A 16,478-nucleotide genomic window follows, 5' to 3' on the forward strand; every position below is an offset into this window, starting at 1 on the left:
CACACTTAAACGGTTTTCCAAAATGTTTGGAAATGGCTCCCATTCCAGAACTTTTTTTTTTACTACAGCAAACAGAATGTTGAAGCACAGAAAAGCAGCTTTCCGCCTGCTGAACTGTATACACTATGGATATGCATTACTTACTGTACTGATATATCATTCTCACTGAAATGTTTTTGCGTGCGGAAAAGGGAACTGTTTATGGCAGTGGAGCCATGAGTTTGATAACGCAGGTGTACAGTATATCAACTGGAAACAATGACAAAACCTTACCTATAGTAAATATACAATCACTTGTTTTGTTACTCAATTTTAAATCTAAGATCCCTTCGATAAAGATATGACTAGCAAACAATTTGAAATGGAGAGAGTGGATCCCAGCAAGATTATGATGAGCCACGGATGGCAAGCATCCAGAAGAGATGAATGAACATGCAGTCTGGTCTGGTCTGGTCTGATGGCTCTTCGGCCGACCTCTCCTCTAGTTCTGGCACATGCATCTGTCTGGCTGCAGGGCGCAGGGGCACACACACACTGGGTCCTGACCTCTGAATTTTACCTACACTTGGGCTCCTCTCCTCAACACATGCAAGCATGCACACACCCACACGCTAACACACACACACAAAACACACACACCAGGCATGTGCACAGGTAGGGGCGAAAGGAGCCACAGCTCCTGCCCCTTTGCCCTGCCACTCCTGTATGGTTTGCATTGCAACCCCCCGTCCCCGTCCGTGCGTCCTTCTGTCTGTCCTTCCATTGTGCCCTTTTTTGGGAAACATCACCTGCCCATCCATAAGTCTGTGCACGGCCCTGACACACACACACACACACACACAGAAGCATAATATCAGTCTGGAGACAAATAGGTGACCATATTGAAGACTGCTTTGAATGAGTAATGTATGAAATGTGTTGCTACTGTACCGTACTCCAATAAGACGTGCCATTAATCCAACTTCAACCTTACAACTACCAGTGTAGCCCTCCTTTAGATAACTATCACTTACTGTATAACACTCGCCGCTTCAAATGTGAAATTTGAAGAATTTAATGGAAGAATTCAGTATTGAGACAATCAGCGTTGTTGTGTGTAAGTTCACTTGGCCATATCAATTACTGTATATTACTAACTAATGTAATTATGTGTTTTGGAAAGGATGCATTTCACAGTGAGGGTACTGTTTTACAATATACAGTAATGTTATTTTGCATAGCGATAGTATCAAATAATGCAATAATATCTGATTAGCAAACCTTGAAAATTAACAGCAAGTGATGTAATACTGTTGTACAGTATCTATCAAGCTAGTAATATATCATTTTCTACGTAAAAATATTGAAATATACCTGGCACACTTTTGTTTTGTGTTCTCTACACTCCTACAAACATTATGAACCATCGTTGGGCTTCCTGCATCACATTGTTCTGAGTTATGGCCATTTAAAATGAGTATGGTCTTGGCCACACAGCGATGGTGGGTATAGGACGAAATCTGCAATAGCCCTATAGCTAAAAATGCTTCTTGCTTCTTAAGATTTGTGTGAAATTTGGTGCTTTCATTACAAAATTCCTTAAAAAAATATTGGCCTGTAGCCACCCACTACTTAGTTACATCTACAGTGTCTTGTGATAATCTAGTCCAGAGAAAAGACTATTCTGAACCTGGCATCTCTCACTTTCCCAGCCACTATAATAACAGCTATTAGTATATCAGACTTCATACTTTATCTATTAAACATACAACAAGGACAACCAATCAATGCACAAGAAAATATAGACCCAGATCTTAAAACAAAATGTCTCTTTAATTTGTAAGTGTCAACAGCAGTACAAAAGATGGAGTGATGGTGAGACGTTTTTTTGTCACACAATTTCTGACTCTTTTACGGAAAAGGAGGAAACTCTTGAGGTAAATGAGCTTAAACAGGCAGTCATACCACCCACTCCTGCCTTGTTACATCAATGGATTGAGTACATATAGAAAGATGGTGGTACATTACAATATGCCTGAAAAGCATCCTGTGGGGAAAACAACCTAGATATTTGCACACATTACTAAGGTGCCTAGATACACCCAAATGTGTCACTCATCTGGTGTATTTTATTTGATATACTGTATTAATAATACTACCAAAACAGAGGAGACTGGTCTCCATACATACCACTGTAGAATTATTTCACCTTAAGTTTACCTCACGTCAATACTGCACATGGAAACCAAAGACTTGCTGGTTTACATTTTTAAGCCAAGCAATTTTTCTTTTAAAAAATTAATATCCTTAGCAAATAGCTGTCCTTTGTACTGTATAAAGAAGAATGTGAACACAAATGTGATGGCAACCTTTTTTAAGTTCAATTAAAAACTTTACACTGGACTGTACAAGATATTATGATAAACTATTTACATTTTCATACTTAAAACTTTTTTCAAAGCAGCAACAGACACTATTTCATTTTCTCTAGTTACGCCCCAACAGTACCTGCCATGGGCCTAGGTACCTGCCAAGAACTGGATCTCTATGCAGAAAACTGTATCAGGCTGCCAGCAATTTCAAAACAACAACGGCCCCAGCAACAGAAGAGCCACACAGTGTTGCTTGAGAGACACACACCAAAAAAAATCTAAAAAGCAAAGTACCATTGACAACTGTATATGTTGTCCCCAACAGCAAATTTACACCTCTGAACAGCAGCTAGCATGTCAGTCCAGCATGTCAGTGAATTGTGCTGATTAAATTAACACAGAGAACATTCCCACCATATACATCACAAAGTTCAATGACAGAAAAAAATAATTACAGTAAGTTAAGTTATGTTGAAACAGCATACAAGCTTTGTCTTCAGTTGTTGGATCTATTTTGCATTTACATGGCTGAGACACAGATGGATTAATCAAAGTAATGAGGAATACAACTGTTGATGGCTGGATAGGCTACCTTATGAACATGTTCATTTAGAAAATCAGCAACACAACAAATAGAAAAGACTAAAAGAGTAGAGAAGAGAATGCGCACTAGTGGCTCTGCATTGTGCCGCATAAAAACTAATAAATATTTGCACACTCCCTCAGATTTAAATTCTCAAAGAACCTCACTGATGTTTTCAATTCGGAAAAGCCTCTTTGTTCAGGTAAATGCATCAAAGGCATGCAGATGTGTCATTACAATGTATTTGTAGTGTATGCTAATATCCATCCCCCAGTCCAGATTTGGCACATGACAGTATAACCACGAAGGACTGTGGAAGACACAAAACACAGGTGATGACTCATTCCCATGGGATGGGAGTCTGGTTTGCAAACACAAGTTATAGTAAGTGCTTCTTGTTCAAATTAATTTAAAGCACTGTCCCGATGAAAGATACAGTACCTTAATTGTACCGACTGTGCATGTAATTAAATTAAATGGAAGTTCTTTCAAAAATATTTTATTCTTTATGTCCTAGCCAAAAAAGTACAGGTATTGAGGTTTTGATTAATTATCTTGAATTGTCTGAGGGAGATCATTGAAACGCAAGCAAGTGAGGTGCCTAACTTATCCCAGCTACAGGTCCAATACTGCTCTCTTTCAACGGGGAGAAATATTCAGCATCTACATGAGGTACAGTGACTTGTCAGTTTTTAAGAACATGAATCAACATACACTGATGTAAAAAAAAGAAAAGAGAATGAAATATAACAGTCAAATACATAACTTATGCTTCACTAAGTAATCACAAAAAATATAATTCTATGTCCTATGTTATATTTACAATAAAATCTATAATGAGATGGTGAATTTGTTGAAAACAATAAACTTTTTTTTGTTTAGCTCCAATTCATTAAACATCTGTTTTATTCTGATTGTCCTTTTATTATGTTCTACTGACAATTTTAGAGCCAACAGTGGCTAATAAATACAATAAAATGCACTATAGCTTCAAATACAATATACAACACAAAACATGTGACCAATAAAATGCGCTTCTGAAGTCCGGTGTTTCTCAGCTAACCAGTTACTATGCAAGCCTTCCGTCAAGTTTAACTGCTCACTCTGTCACGTTGTCTCCCCCCTAGGCGGCCCTGGAGCTTAAACAAAGTGTTCATTCATCACACGTGTCTTTGCATAAATAAACAAAATAAGTAGACAGAAAAATGACTCCGATCTGGTAACGGTGAGAGCGAGCCCACATGAGTCCGACTGGTGACTTTTGTTCATTCAGGTTTTTTTCTTGTACAACAGCTTCACATTAGTCAGAATTGATAAAAATACAATTTATATCCAGTGCTTATAACACTTATGAAACATTGTCTCCTTGCGAGATATAAGTTCTTTGTTTTTTTTGTGTTTTTTTTTGTTATACAAGTGCAGTCAAGTTTCAGTCCCATCGACAGTCCTTTTTTAACTACCAGCCCACTGAATTGGTTTGGCATGGTCATAAAAATATGTACAAATCACGTACAAATCAACCAATCAACCAGCAAACAGAAGTAACAGCTTAAAAATACTAGACAGGTTGACCTGGAGGGAAATCCGTTTGAGTTGGTGTATGAGAGGACATCCTAAAAAAGCATTGTACCGTAAAACAACAATAACAACCAAACCCAAAAAAACCTACAAAAAAAAGTACATAAACTGAAATGGAAAAAAATAATGAGGTGCTTCAAAACTTCTAAGACTTAAGATAAATGCTTTCAAATGTGGACTCAATAGAACAACAGCCAGCTCTGAATGGGTAGAGAAAGATAAGAATACTAAAGAGCCATCTGTACCAATTAGACCTGGGAGAGTAATGCAGTGACCAGCAGTGGGAGGGAGGCCTGGCCAGGGAAGGGATGTTGACCAGCCACTTAGATCCTTGTAAAACCTCTGGGCCTCTTCTCACATGGACAGGTTCAAGGGCAAAGGAGGAGAATAGCAGGGCTCATGCATTAATAATGCTGTATTTGAGATGATACCCACTCGTCAGTCATTTTAATAATCCCCCACAGCTTGATGTACTTGTTCCATCTGCTCGCCAGCGCCTAGTGACTGGGCCAGGGCGGGAGCTGGGGCGGAGGCCTCACAACCCACGTTTTGATGGAGAGCACAATAAGCCCTACGTGCCCCGTACTTATTGTTAGCCTCTCTCTCCCCAGCCTAGTGCTCCCTGCCACTCCGAGCCAGATGGCACCCCCTGGGTGTGAGGGTTGCCATGGGCAGGGGTGGATACAGTGCAGGGCGGAGAGGGAGACACTAAGTCCTTCTGTCCTGTAGGAGGGTCAGATTGTGGACAGTGAGGCCTTGTCCACTGGTTGTGTCTAGCTGTGCCTCAAGGTTTCTGCTGTCTGTTTGCAATGGACATAAGATTGTCATAAGATTATGCAACATAGAAAACAAATAATATATTCTTCATTCTTCACTAAATGCCTGGGAGAAGGGCATTCAACGAAAATATTCTCGAAATATCGGATTGGGCCAAAAAGATTTGTTCACACATTAAGATTTGTGTTTCACTTCATCTAAGATCTGCAACTGGCCATAATAAACTAAAACCAAAATATTGGTTAAATGCAAAGAAAGAATAAAGTACTAATTGTTAGTAGTAATTAGAAGTGCATTAACATAGACTTTTATTTATGAATGAAATACTGCTCTGAATAAGACCAATTATGGTTGTTTGTTTGTACAGCATAATACTTATACTGTAATAACAATAAGTAAACAATAAGAGGGTTATAAGTATATAACTTTATATGTATATTGTATATTAACTTTCCTTGAAATATAAATTTCGTCAGTATATCCTCACACACTGCCTTCTCTCTTAAGACTACTGCAATGATCAACACTTCGCATGAACTGAATGGCCATGCTCTGCTTTAAGACTTTGTCGTGTCAATTTAAGATTTACAATGTCTAAATAAGACTTAAGATTTTAAGACCAAAGGCTTTAAACTTGCCATCCCAGTGGGGGCTAAAGTGTTTAAACAGAATGTACTGTAGCTACACATTGTACAACAGCAATTTGTGATTGTAATGCCCCCAAAGCTGCCTTTCACTGCCTTTCCAATCCCACAGATTGGACGCCTTTGGCCCTTTGGCATTCTGGCCTGATTACAATCACTCTGATTAAGAACTTGGTGAGTAAGACTGAGTTGGAGAGCAGAGAGTGAGAGGGGAGTCCTACAGAGCTCTCTATAGACAGGGACTGGGCTGGTGAAATGGGCCTGTTGGTCACTGCATTGGTCTCCCTGGAGAACAGCTGCCATTACAAACAACCACACCAAAGTCATCCCATCACTTTCTGTCCAAGACACAGCATGCTGCCTCCAGATTCCTGAGTGTTTCACTATAGTAGGGTAAATTGAAGAAAGACTGGATTTCGAAGCCGCACTAAGATATCAAGAGATTGTCTAAGACTTATGTAGTCTCTCCCTCAAGACTCGAAAATGTAAGATTTAAGAAACAAAATAAAAGTTGAAATGTTTGGCACGTCTGCACAAAATTGTACAGTATGTATAATAATAATAATAATTATCAGCATCATAATAATGGGAGTCTGATGCTTTCCCTCTGCAAACTTGTGGATTTACTCTGTTTCAGTAAATAATAAATTTCTAATATTTTGTTCTCTTAATTGTTTCAAATAATTCAGATTTCAAACATTCACAAGCTGTTGGCTGGCACAGCATACCTGAGTGAGAATATTAACTCCCATCATAAACAGTAATGTCATCTATTAAAAGCATTTAACTGAAGAGAAAAATCATATGTATATCATAGGAATAAAAAGTAAGACTGTAAGAATTATGGATTCATATCAAATGTTACATTTCAAGTCTTGTCATCCAAAGTTTTATAGGCAATAACCTAATTGTGTAAATGTCCATGATCAAAACACAAAGATAAACAATGAGAGAATAAAAAAAAAAAACTAAATCTGAAATGAACACAACCAAACTGCTTCACACACTTTTTAAGAAACATTTAAGACCAATAGCTGTTGATTCTGACGGAGCCACATGTGCATGCAGGCTCCTAAATGATATATCATCAGAAAGATTTTTTTTTTTTTCAATTTCGTTCTGTTGTTTTTTTTTTTTTTTTTTTTCTTCTTCTCCTCCTTCAGATGAGTCTTCCCCTCTGGGCTCTCTCCATAATGAGTGTGTGTAGTTAGCTAATGTGGGCTCTTGTGTAGAGAGGCCTCAGTTGGTGCTGACCAGCTCCTGTGTCTCAGTCTCACTGCTGTAGTCCGATTTGGGTTCTTCCTCAAAGTCCCCGTACATGTCCATCTCATGTCCTCCGTTGATGGGCATGCTGCTGTTGACCATGGCCCCGGGCTCCATCTTCATGTGGTAGGTGCTCTGGATGACGGGGATGGCAGGCTCCGGACTCACTGACGTGCTGGAGCACTCCGACGTCATCTGGGGGGAGGGCGTGGTGGTCGCCATGGTTATGGCCCCAGGGTAGACCACGCCGGCACTGGTGCTGATGGGGATCTGCGGCTGTTGCCTGTGGGGAGAGAGGGAGAGAGAGAAGGAGAGAGAGACGGAGAAAGAGTGAGTGAGAGAGAGAGACTATTAGACGAGTTTGTTCCTGTTCCATAGTCACAGTCAAATCCATAAATTCATAACCGCTTCAGCTCATCAGTCAGTCTAAACATTAAAAAAAGAAAAGAAAAAAAAGCTTCATTTCAAATATGCATTGAGGAAAACAATCAGAATAACAGGGGATGAGCACATGGAAAGAATGCTGACAAGTGTGTGTGCAACTCTAGTCAACCCTAAAGACGCCTCAGATTCACTACTTAAACGGAGAACGCTGGATTAAGTGTTCTCCACAGAGGTGTGTTCTCAGCCAACGGATCTGTGAAAATGATTTGGGGAGGGAGAGTGGAGAGGTTCTCTTGACAGCCCCATTTTGAGTCGTTTTGAAACGGCACCCAGTTTATTGGTGACATAAAGCCAATTGGTGGTTAGTGCGCTCTCTCGTCTGGGTGTTTCACAGGGTGATTGATACCCCAGCGACCGTGTTGCTTATGGCTGACGTGGGAACACCTGGGGAAGGGTTCTGCTCGCTGACCACACGCAGTAAATTAGGATGTTAAAGCTCCCGACTCCTGCCCTCCGGCCCACTGTAAATCTATACTTATGGTTTATATCCTGTAATAATGTCTCCGCCTGCAGTCTGCTATTGTCTCCAATTGATAAATCACTACGATTAAAAAACACTTGACGGTAAAAAAAAAAGTGGATGTGGAAATATGTAATCATTAATGCCCCACAAAAAGATTTCAATTGCAGTTAACTCTCACTATAGACACTACAGAAGAAAAAAAGAACACATCTTTTTGGATGAAGGAAATTTGGTTCTTCATGAACATATTTTGTGAGGGCTGTATAAAGTAATTGAATGAGTATTTAAGCAATCAAGCTAATTGGAGGTTCAGGGGCTCAGTTGACAGTTGACACACACTACAACCTTCTTCTAGTGAGAGCACAGCACAGAAGATAGTTGTCTGTAGGCAAAAAGCCACAGTGTCATTCTGCTGGTGTGCCTGAATGTGTGTGTCTGTGTGTATGTGCATGTGTGTGTGTATATGTGTCTGTGTCTGTGTGTGTGTCTGTGTGTGTCGCGCCTGTGCTCTAGCTCTGGCGTTCTTCACTGTGCACCTACCCCACAGTGAAGAACTGCCTCATCTCTTGCCGTCGCGAGCGCATCATCTGCTTGTACTCGCCGATGCGAAGCTTCTTCCCGTCGATGATGCAGGTCCTCTTGGGCCGGGGCTTGTACTTGTAGTTGGGGTACTTCTCCAGGTGGATCTTACTCAGGCGTGCCTGCTCCTCATAGAACGGCTGCTTCTCCTGGTTGGTCATGGACTTCCAGCGAGAGCCTACAAACCACACACACACACACACACACACACACACACACACACACACACACACACACAAGCATATTGTATTACTACGATTTTCACAACTGAGATTTACACAGTGTTAAAAGGATTTCTAACATCATGTAAAGGTGTAAAGAAGAGATAGATATTAATAAGAGGTGTAAGTGTGAAATGTAAGTTTACATTTAAAATAGCTAAAAAGAGAGAAAATACTGAATTAAAGTAATTAATTAACAATTGCAATTGAGGCAATATTTTGTTATCTCTTTTCCTATGAACTGAGGGGTTTCTGCTGTGGGGCTGGACTGTGGACACGTGAACAGAAACGCCATGGCTGGTAAATACTGCTCTCTCTCTCTCTCTCTCTCTCTCTCTCTCTCTCTTCTGTGTCCTGGCCTGGGTGACGGCACTTTTAACAGCCCTGATCTATTGATTCTCAGCGTTGAGGGGACGAGATCCATTTAGCCATCGTCATTTTTCATGACAAACACTGACGGCCGGTGACGTGCAGTAAATCCATCTGTATGGCCAGGCTGATTGAGCCGCTGTGGCCAATCAGACAACACGCCAGAGGCCTGGGCCCACTCCCCCTGGCACTGGCTACAGATGTTCACGTACACACAGACAGGTATTAACCACAGTGGGCTGTCATCAGCAGAGAGCAGCTAACACTGATTAACACAGGCCTGTTGTATATAAATGAGTAGGACCTAATTAAAAAGATTTAACTCTAAGGTTTCATACAGTCTGAGTAAAAAAAAATGCAGTTGGAAAACTAGGGCATTTTAGGGAAAATATTTTCAACATATCACTGAGGGGGGCTGTAGATCTCAACTCTGGACCGTTGCGGTGGTGAACAGTAAAGTGTTTGATTCTACAGGCCAGGCCATTGGCCTTCACAGTGTTGCACTGTGTCATGAATGGCGTTCTGTTTCTTCTTGTTATTAACATAGTGGTTTAAACACAACACGTTTATCACTATTGCCAACAGCCAAACAGCCCAGTGTTTATGCACAGCTGGGGGGGGGGGGGGGGGGGCACTGGGGTTCTCAAAATGGAAGATGTTATTGGGCTCTTGTAATGGTTTCACTCCATCATTCTAGTGTTATAGAGAGCATTGAGTTCCATGGACAAATATGAAAAAAAAATATTTCTCTCTATTAAGGGGAGAGGTTTCTTTTATTTTGCCTTTTTACAAGGTCCTTTCTGTAGGCCTATTCACTCCACTATTCACTGACAACCCAAACACACTTGTTTCAGAAACGTTGAAAGGCTGTTCTTCATGCAAGTCTCCTCATCTAATTCAAGGCTGACTGTTCTATTCCTTCTAACTTGGTTCTAAAGTTTGAAAACCACAGTCCTCCTAGCCTAACACAGGACAGCTCATAGACGCCTACATAGACACTGTGATGGGTGGAGGAAGGGAGAGTGTTAGCTGAATGAGGGAAGGGAAGGAAATCTTACCCAGGATCTTGCTGATGTTGGAGTTGTGCATGTCTGGGAAGGCCTGGAGGATCTTACGGCGCTCGTCCTTGGCCCACACCATGAAGGCGTTCATGGGCCTCTTTATGTGGGGCTCGGTGGTGTTCCGTCCCCGGGACTCCCTGTAGACCCGCGCTTCGGCAGTGCTGGCGCCTCCTGTTGGCCAACAATAATACTGTTGCGGTTTATCTGCATAGCCATTAAGTCCTTTAACACCTGGAAACACCAGAGTACAAACAAGAAGAGGAGAGAGCAAGGCAATGAGTTAATCCACTGCTAGGAGCCACATTCAAAACCCACTACCCCATCCGCTGTCATTGCAACCACTGGCACTGGCCTCAGACCAGGCCGAGAGTTCACGCTCCGCTGTGGGGAAAATGTAGCTCTCTAGCTTCCTCTCTGATGGAGTAGATTGCCCAGACGACCCATGTTTTTACATGCAGAACAAGGGGATATTGTGCGAGTGTTGGGGAGCCACCATCTGAATGTAAAATATATCCAAAACCAAAAGAAGAGGAGCTTGACTTAAATGCCTGTTAAATATTTTCTGCAAGCATTCACAGTTCTATATTTGGCCCCATACATTTTAAACTGACATCCGAAAAGTTTCTATAAAACATGCAGGAGCGCCAACTTAAATAACAAATAATGGTGTGAGGCAGTTCTTATAAAAAAAACATTCAATCAAGCACGTACGCACGCACACGCACACGCACACACACACACGAGAGTGTATGCCAACTCACAGGACCTCTGCTGCAAAGTGCTGTTTCTCAATCAGGCCATTCACAATCAGCATGTGAGAGTTTCCCTCCATATTAAACTGTACATCAGACTGATAATGATTTCTGTTTGCATGCGCATTTGCTTCCTTTTATATGTAAGATGTGAAAGAATTAAATAAAAGCCGTATGAATATTTAAACAAACAAAAACATGTTGATAAACAAGGCTTGAAAAATAAGACAAAAAAAGCTTTCCATATGCTATGATACATCTTTAATGATGTGAAATCTGGAAAAGAAAGCTTGGGATGACTCATGCATATTTCATCATCCACATGTGAAGCGTTCTCATTAGGACACTTCCTCTCGCAGTCTTGGCACACATTACCTGGGGTTTGATTTCTATTATTATTTCAGTTGATAAACAAAATCACACTCTTAATGAGTGATGGCGCACAGTGTTACAGTGTGATTAATTCACGAGTCACACATCCCCTCGTTCCTCATTCAGCACAGTGCAGACACCAGCTGCTAAGTAAGGCAGGAAGAGACAGGGATTAAAACTTTAGATACAGGGGCTTTAACTATCTCTATGACACTGTTCGAAGGGAACAGCGGGTTAGACACAAGTGCTCACGCACTTGAACACTCACAAGCAAGCATGCACACACACACACACACACACACACACACACACACACACACACACACACACACACACACACACACCTGATCTCTAAGACTGAGGCCTGGGACTCGGTTGAGGCTTGGCTGGGGCTAGGATGCACTCCGACTGGGGTCCAGCTGTCGAGCACGAGGCCCTATTCTCCCCCAGCCCCGGCTGGGTCCATAGGCCGGCAGTCAGGCACCTCCAAATTCATTTACACCAGCTCATGTTTAACAGCCATACCAACACATTTCTGATCCAGAAAGGCTCGCCTTTATCTGAGAGGCCGGGGCAATTTGACTCTTCACAGCGTCACGGCGCATCAGGCCGGGCCCGGGGGATTCAGCTCTTGTCATTTAGCCTCCTCCGCTAGACTCATATCTGCCATCTGACGGTCAGGCTTGTCTACTCTCATCTCCCTGCACCTCTCCTCTCTCCCTGCCCTCCACCATACTGTTCACACCATCATCCTACTTTAGACGCCTGGGGAGAGACCAGTCAACCTCCTCCTCCACGGCATCAGTCTAAGGAATCAAGTCTAAGGAATCCCTCTCACCCCGTCTCCCTCTCATACATCCACACACACACACACACACACACACACACACACACACACACACACACACACACACACACCTGTGCACTTGGTCACTGTAGAAAAAGACTTTGCCTACTGCTTTAAGCTGTTAGGATCCAGGAATAATACACTACCGTTGCCCCCCCCCAACCCCCCCCCCCCCACCCCCGCCAAGTACATTAATTTCATTTAGCACGCACTCACCGTACAGGATAAATTGATTTCACTTTGTTTGGTTTTGACAGCCATGTTTATTGTGCAATGAAATGTGGTGTGGCGGGGCGGTTGACAGTATCCATCAACGCAGGGCAATCTGCTGACTGCCGGGGCCAGATGAAGGTATTCATTAGCCCAGGAGCGCGGCGCTCACTCAGACACGACAGCCAGTGTCTGCGGCCCCGGGATCGCTCGCCTCTAATTTACGATGCCCACCGTGCCATTACTCTGCCACTGACACTGATTCAGCAATTTATATACTGGCATGCATGGCGTACGGGTAAAGGTGAGCCTCTTACGAGGAGGGGGGACACAACAAGCGCCCTCCCCCCGTCCCGCTAACCACCGATGCCGCCATGCAGGAAACAAAACACTTCAATCAGGTGGTTAGAGATGAAGCCTGTGAAACGATATGGATCCTGCTTCACTTTGCAGGGCGGTGGAGGAGGAGGAGGAACGCATCTTTCTCTCCAGTTCTTATCTGCTCCACAACCCGTGAAAGGTACATCTAGAGCTTGTCTACATCGCTGTATAGCATCCTGACATTGTGTGGGTATTGAGCAGGAGGTGCTCTGTTGGGGGGCCCGGAACCAGAGCTCTGTATGTTAGTCATTCATGGGGGGAGCGGGGCTGGGTGGGTAGACCACGGGAATGATGGCTGGTGGCTGGGGTACTAGGAGCCAGCTGAAGGTCTCCCCTCCACCCCACGTCTTATCACTCCTCTTGGGGGTCAGAGGGCAGTGCCCATCACTGACACGAGACCCTCTGGAGGGGTCTGGCATGGACACAAGAGAGGTCCCTCCCTGTGCTGCCTCTCTCTCTCTCTTGCTGGATCTAGGTAGTTAGCCAGGGAGCCAGGGAGCCAGGGAGCCAGGGAGCCAGGGAGCCAGGGAGCCAGGGAGCCAGGGAGCCAGGGAGCCAGGGAGCCAGCAATGAGCACCTGCTATGCCAAGCATTATATCACCCAACAACAGCCAACATGCAATTTACAACAACAATACTGTTTCTCTCTTCAATAAAAAGACACAACACAGCTCTGACATTTTACAAATTAGCATTAATTGATGTTTTTTTGGAGCAGGCTGTCTGGGGAAGCTAGTTAGTTAGGTGTGTGACTGTGTAAATAAATACAGATGTTTGGCAGTGACAGGGGCGCCCCCCTCTGGGTTGCGGTTGGGGAGGGGGAAGGGGGAGGTAAGCAGGGAAAGGCTGCTTAATAGAATTGATTGTGATTCATGAGGCCTGCAGCTCAATGTGACGGAGCGATATGAGAATCTCCTTTTAATTTGTCATGTCATTTACAGCATGAATTACAGAGAGAGAGAGGGAGAGGGAGAGAGAGAGAGGGAGAGAGAGAGGGAGAGAGAGAGAGGGAGAGAGAGAGAGACAGAAGGAGGGGTAGAGAGAGACGAAAAAGAAAGAGAAAAAACAGAGATAGAGAAAGATAGTAGTAGCGAATCCCAGCGGTTTATCGCTGCAGGCTCAGACTTGACCCATACACCACACGGAGCCAGAGGGCTGTGCTGCCCCAGCCTCCCTCTCTCTCTCTCCGCCCCTCTCACCCCCCCCCTCTCTCCCTGGCTTTGTTCTGAGGACACACACACACACACCGACTGTCACCCAGGAATCCGCTCAGCTCAGGTGGATGTGCCTCAGTGAGCAGGCAACAATCACGCAAACCTGCCAAGCCTTCCCCGGTGGGATCAAATCAAACACCTCTAACTGCAGGTATTTACTGCTGACAATAGGGCCTCTCCCTCGGAGGGGGGGGGGGGGGGGGGCGGCCCAGATTAATGTGTATGGACAGATATGACACAGCTAGCGTTATCAGCTCCCCTATTCAACACGCCACTCCTAGTCGGCTAATTAAACCATTACAAATTACAAGTGATTTAAGCCCTACTTCAACATGCCAACCCTTGTTTTTCTCCCAACTCTTCTGCTGCAATTCTGCCATTTGTGTGTGTGTGTGTGTGTGTGTGTGTGTGTCGGAACAAACGGCTGACATGTTAGCACTTGCATGCTATAGCTCTTACTTTTGTTCCCTACATCTCCCCTTGCATGCCATCAGCCATAAAGTGGGGCATGGTGCATTCTGGTTCACACCTCTCTATTGTGAACTGGTCTGACATGCTCTGTCTGTCCTCAACAACACGCAAAACAAACACACTGTCCTGGAGGAGTAGCATGGGAACAACACACAGACACGCGCACACACACACACACACACACACACACACACACACACACACACACACACACACACACGAAAGCTTTTATTTCATAAACAAAAAGTGTGCTGATAACAGCATATAATACCTCACAAAATAATTGTTTGTGCATGTACAGTAATAAGTTTGTTTTGTCATCAAAATAATTTGTTTCATTGTTTTGGGAATTGACTGACTTCAAAGAGAAACATCCCGACTGATCATACAGATCTACTATAGTTATTATCAGTGGTGTATTATTCTGTCTTTTTCCTAAAAGTACCCAACATGAGCAGCAAGAAAGAGCCTCCTATGGGAAAGTTCCAGGCAATAAAAGTCCCTTAATTCCCATGGCGTCCGCTTGAAAGCAAAACAACAACACCAACCTCTCAAACAATCATCAAATAATAAACTTAACAACAGCTCTGAGCTACTGTACCAACACAAACAAACACTGCATCAATGTACTGTACACTCCAACAACAGTAGGAGATCACTGTTCTCTCTCTATCCATGAGGAGTCTTATAGCCACTTCTAGACCAGCGTTTTTCTCTCTGTCTGATATTGTCACAGTGTGTTTAGATTAACTCTGTTTCCTGCCTCCCTGCGTCTCTCAACGCCCCCTTTGTTCTCCCAGAAGCCTCTCTGACGGGGGCGGTTTAGACAAACACACGACCCCAGCACCACACAACTTCTGCCCTGCCATATGTGAATGAACAAAGGGGCTGGGCCCAGGCCTTTTGTGGTATTTGTTAATGTTTTTCATCTGAGCTTAAAAAGACCTAATGACTTTGTGGTGGGGCTGATGCATGTGGCTCGTGGCTTTGCAAAATGAAGGAAATTCTATCTATTTCCACACACAGCCACTATTTTCCAATGGCCCTCGTTAGAACTTTGGCAGCTGTTAATTTGGTTGCTGCATGCTTTGCAAATATTAGTTTAAGCGACCTAAAGCTTTCTGTGAACTGTAGCGATGACAGAGGTCTGCTGTACGTTGGCGCAGCTCAATGCTGCAGTTCTGTTCTGTGGACAGACCCACGACAGACCCTCACTACACTGTTTAGGTGTTAAGGAGTAGTGAGGTGCACTCACTCATTTTCCGCCTGTTGGAGAGCGTCTACAGTAGGGGATTGTGCTGTATGTTCTGTGCTGACTAGTGTTGTTGAATTTTGGTAAAAGGCACTATTAATATTATTACTACTCCTAATAATTAATAACATGAATTGCTATTCATTCACTTGTTATCTTTCCCTCAGGATGCATGCGTATGTTAAAGCAGGGTTTTCTCAGATAGTTTCATTGATTCATGTTATGAGAAATGCCTCCAAAACAAGGATCTGAAAAGTAAACAGGGGTAATGTTATCAGATGTGTAAACACATTCTGGTGGTAAAAAGAGACTTTTTAATGTGGGGGCGCATCATCATAAAACCCCCTTCACATCAGTCATCTGTGTTTTGCTGCTGATGCTGTTGAAACAGACAGATATATTTGCGGAGAAAGAGGGGGGGGGGGGGGGGAGGGGGGTGGTGACTATGTTGGTGAGCTATGTGCAGCACCCTTGGCTCCTAGCCACAACCTCGCTCCCTCTGGGAAGAGGACCTCTGTGGCCCCTGCCTCTCCCCTCCGCCTGCCCCTAATCCACAGCCCGCTGGGAACTCACTGCCGAGATGCATCTGGTGCTAGCCTTTCCCTCGGCCCCGCTGCAGGACATAAAAGGGCACAACTGAGCCCTG

General features: G+C 43.6%; 1 protein-coding gene across 6 annotated transcripts in view; it reads right to left on the minus strand.

Moving 5' to 3' along the window:
* Nucleotides 1-1,835: 1,835 nt before the first annotated feature.
* Nucleotides 1,836-16,478, minus strand: part of sox6 (SRY-box transcription factor 6) — a 154,114-nt gene continuing 139,471 nt past the window's right edge. For 4 of the 6 annotated variants that reach the window (XM_083697319.1, XM_083697318.1, XM_083697317.1 and 1 more), the window contains 3 exons: nucleotides 10,331-10,564; nucleotides 8,644-8,860; nucleotides 1,836-7,479 (listed from right to left, as the gene is read on the minus strand). In XM_083697319.1, coding sequence (XP_083553445.1) covers nucleotides 7,173-7,479; nucleotides 8,644-8,860; nucleotides 10,331-10,564 — 758 coding nt within the window. In that variant the 3' untranslated portion in view covers nucleotides 1,836-7,172. The remainder of the gene's footprint in view (nucleotides 7,480-8,643; nucleotides 8,861-10,330; nucleotides 10,565-16,478) is intronic. The other 2 variants (XM_083697321.1, XM_083697320.1) reach the window with 1 other exon arrangement.

Source organism: Argentina silus (genome assembly GCF_951799395.1).
Source record: "Argentina silus genome assembly, chromosome: 2".
NCBI classification, from domain to species: domain Eukaryota; kingdom Metazoa; phylum Chordata; class Actinopteri; order Argentiniformes; family Argentinidae; genus Argentina; species Argentina silus.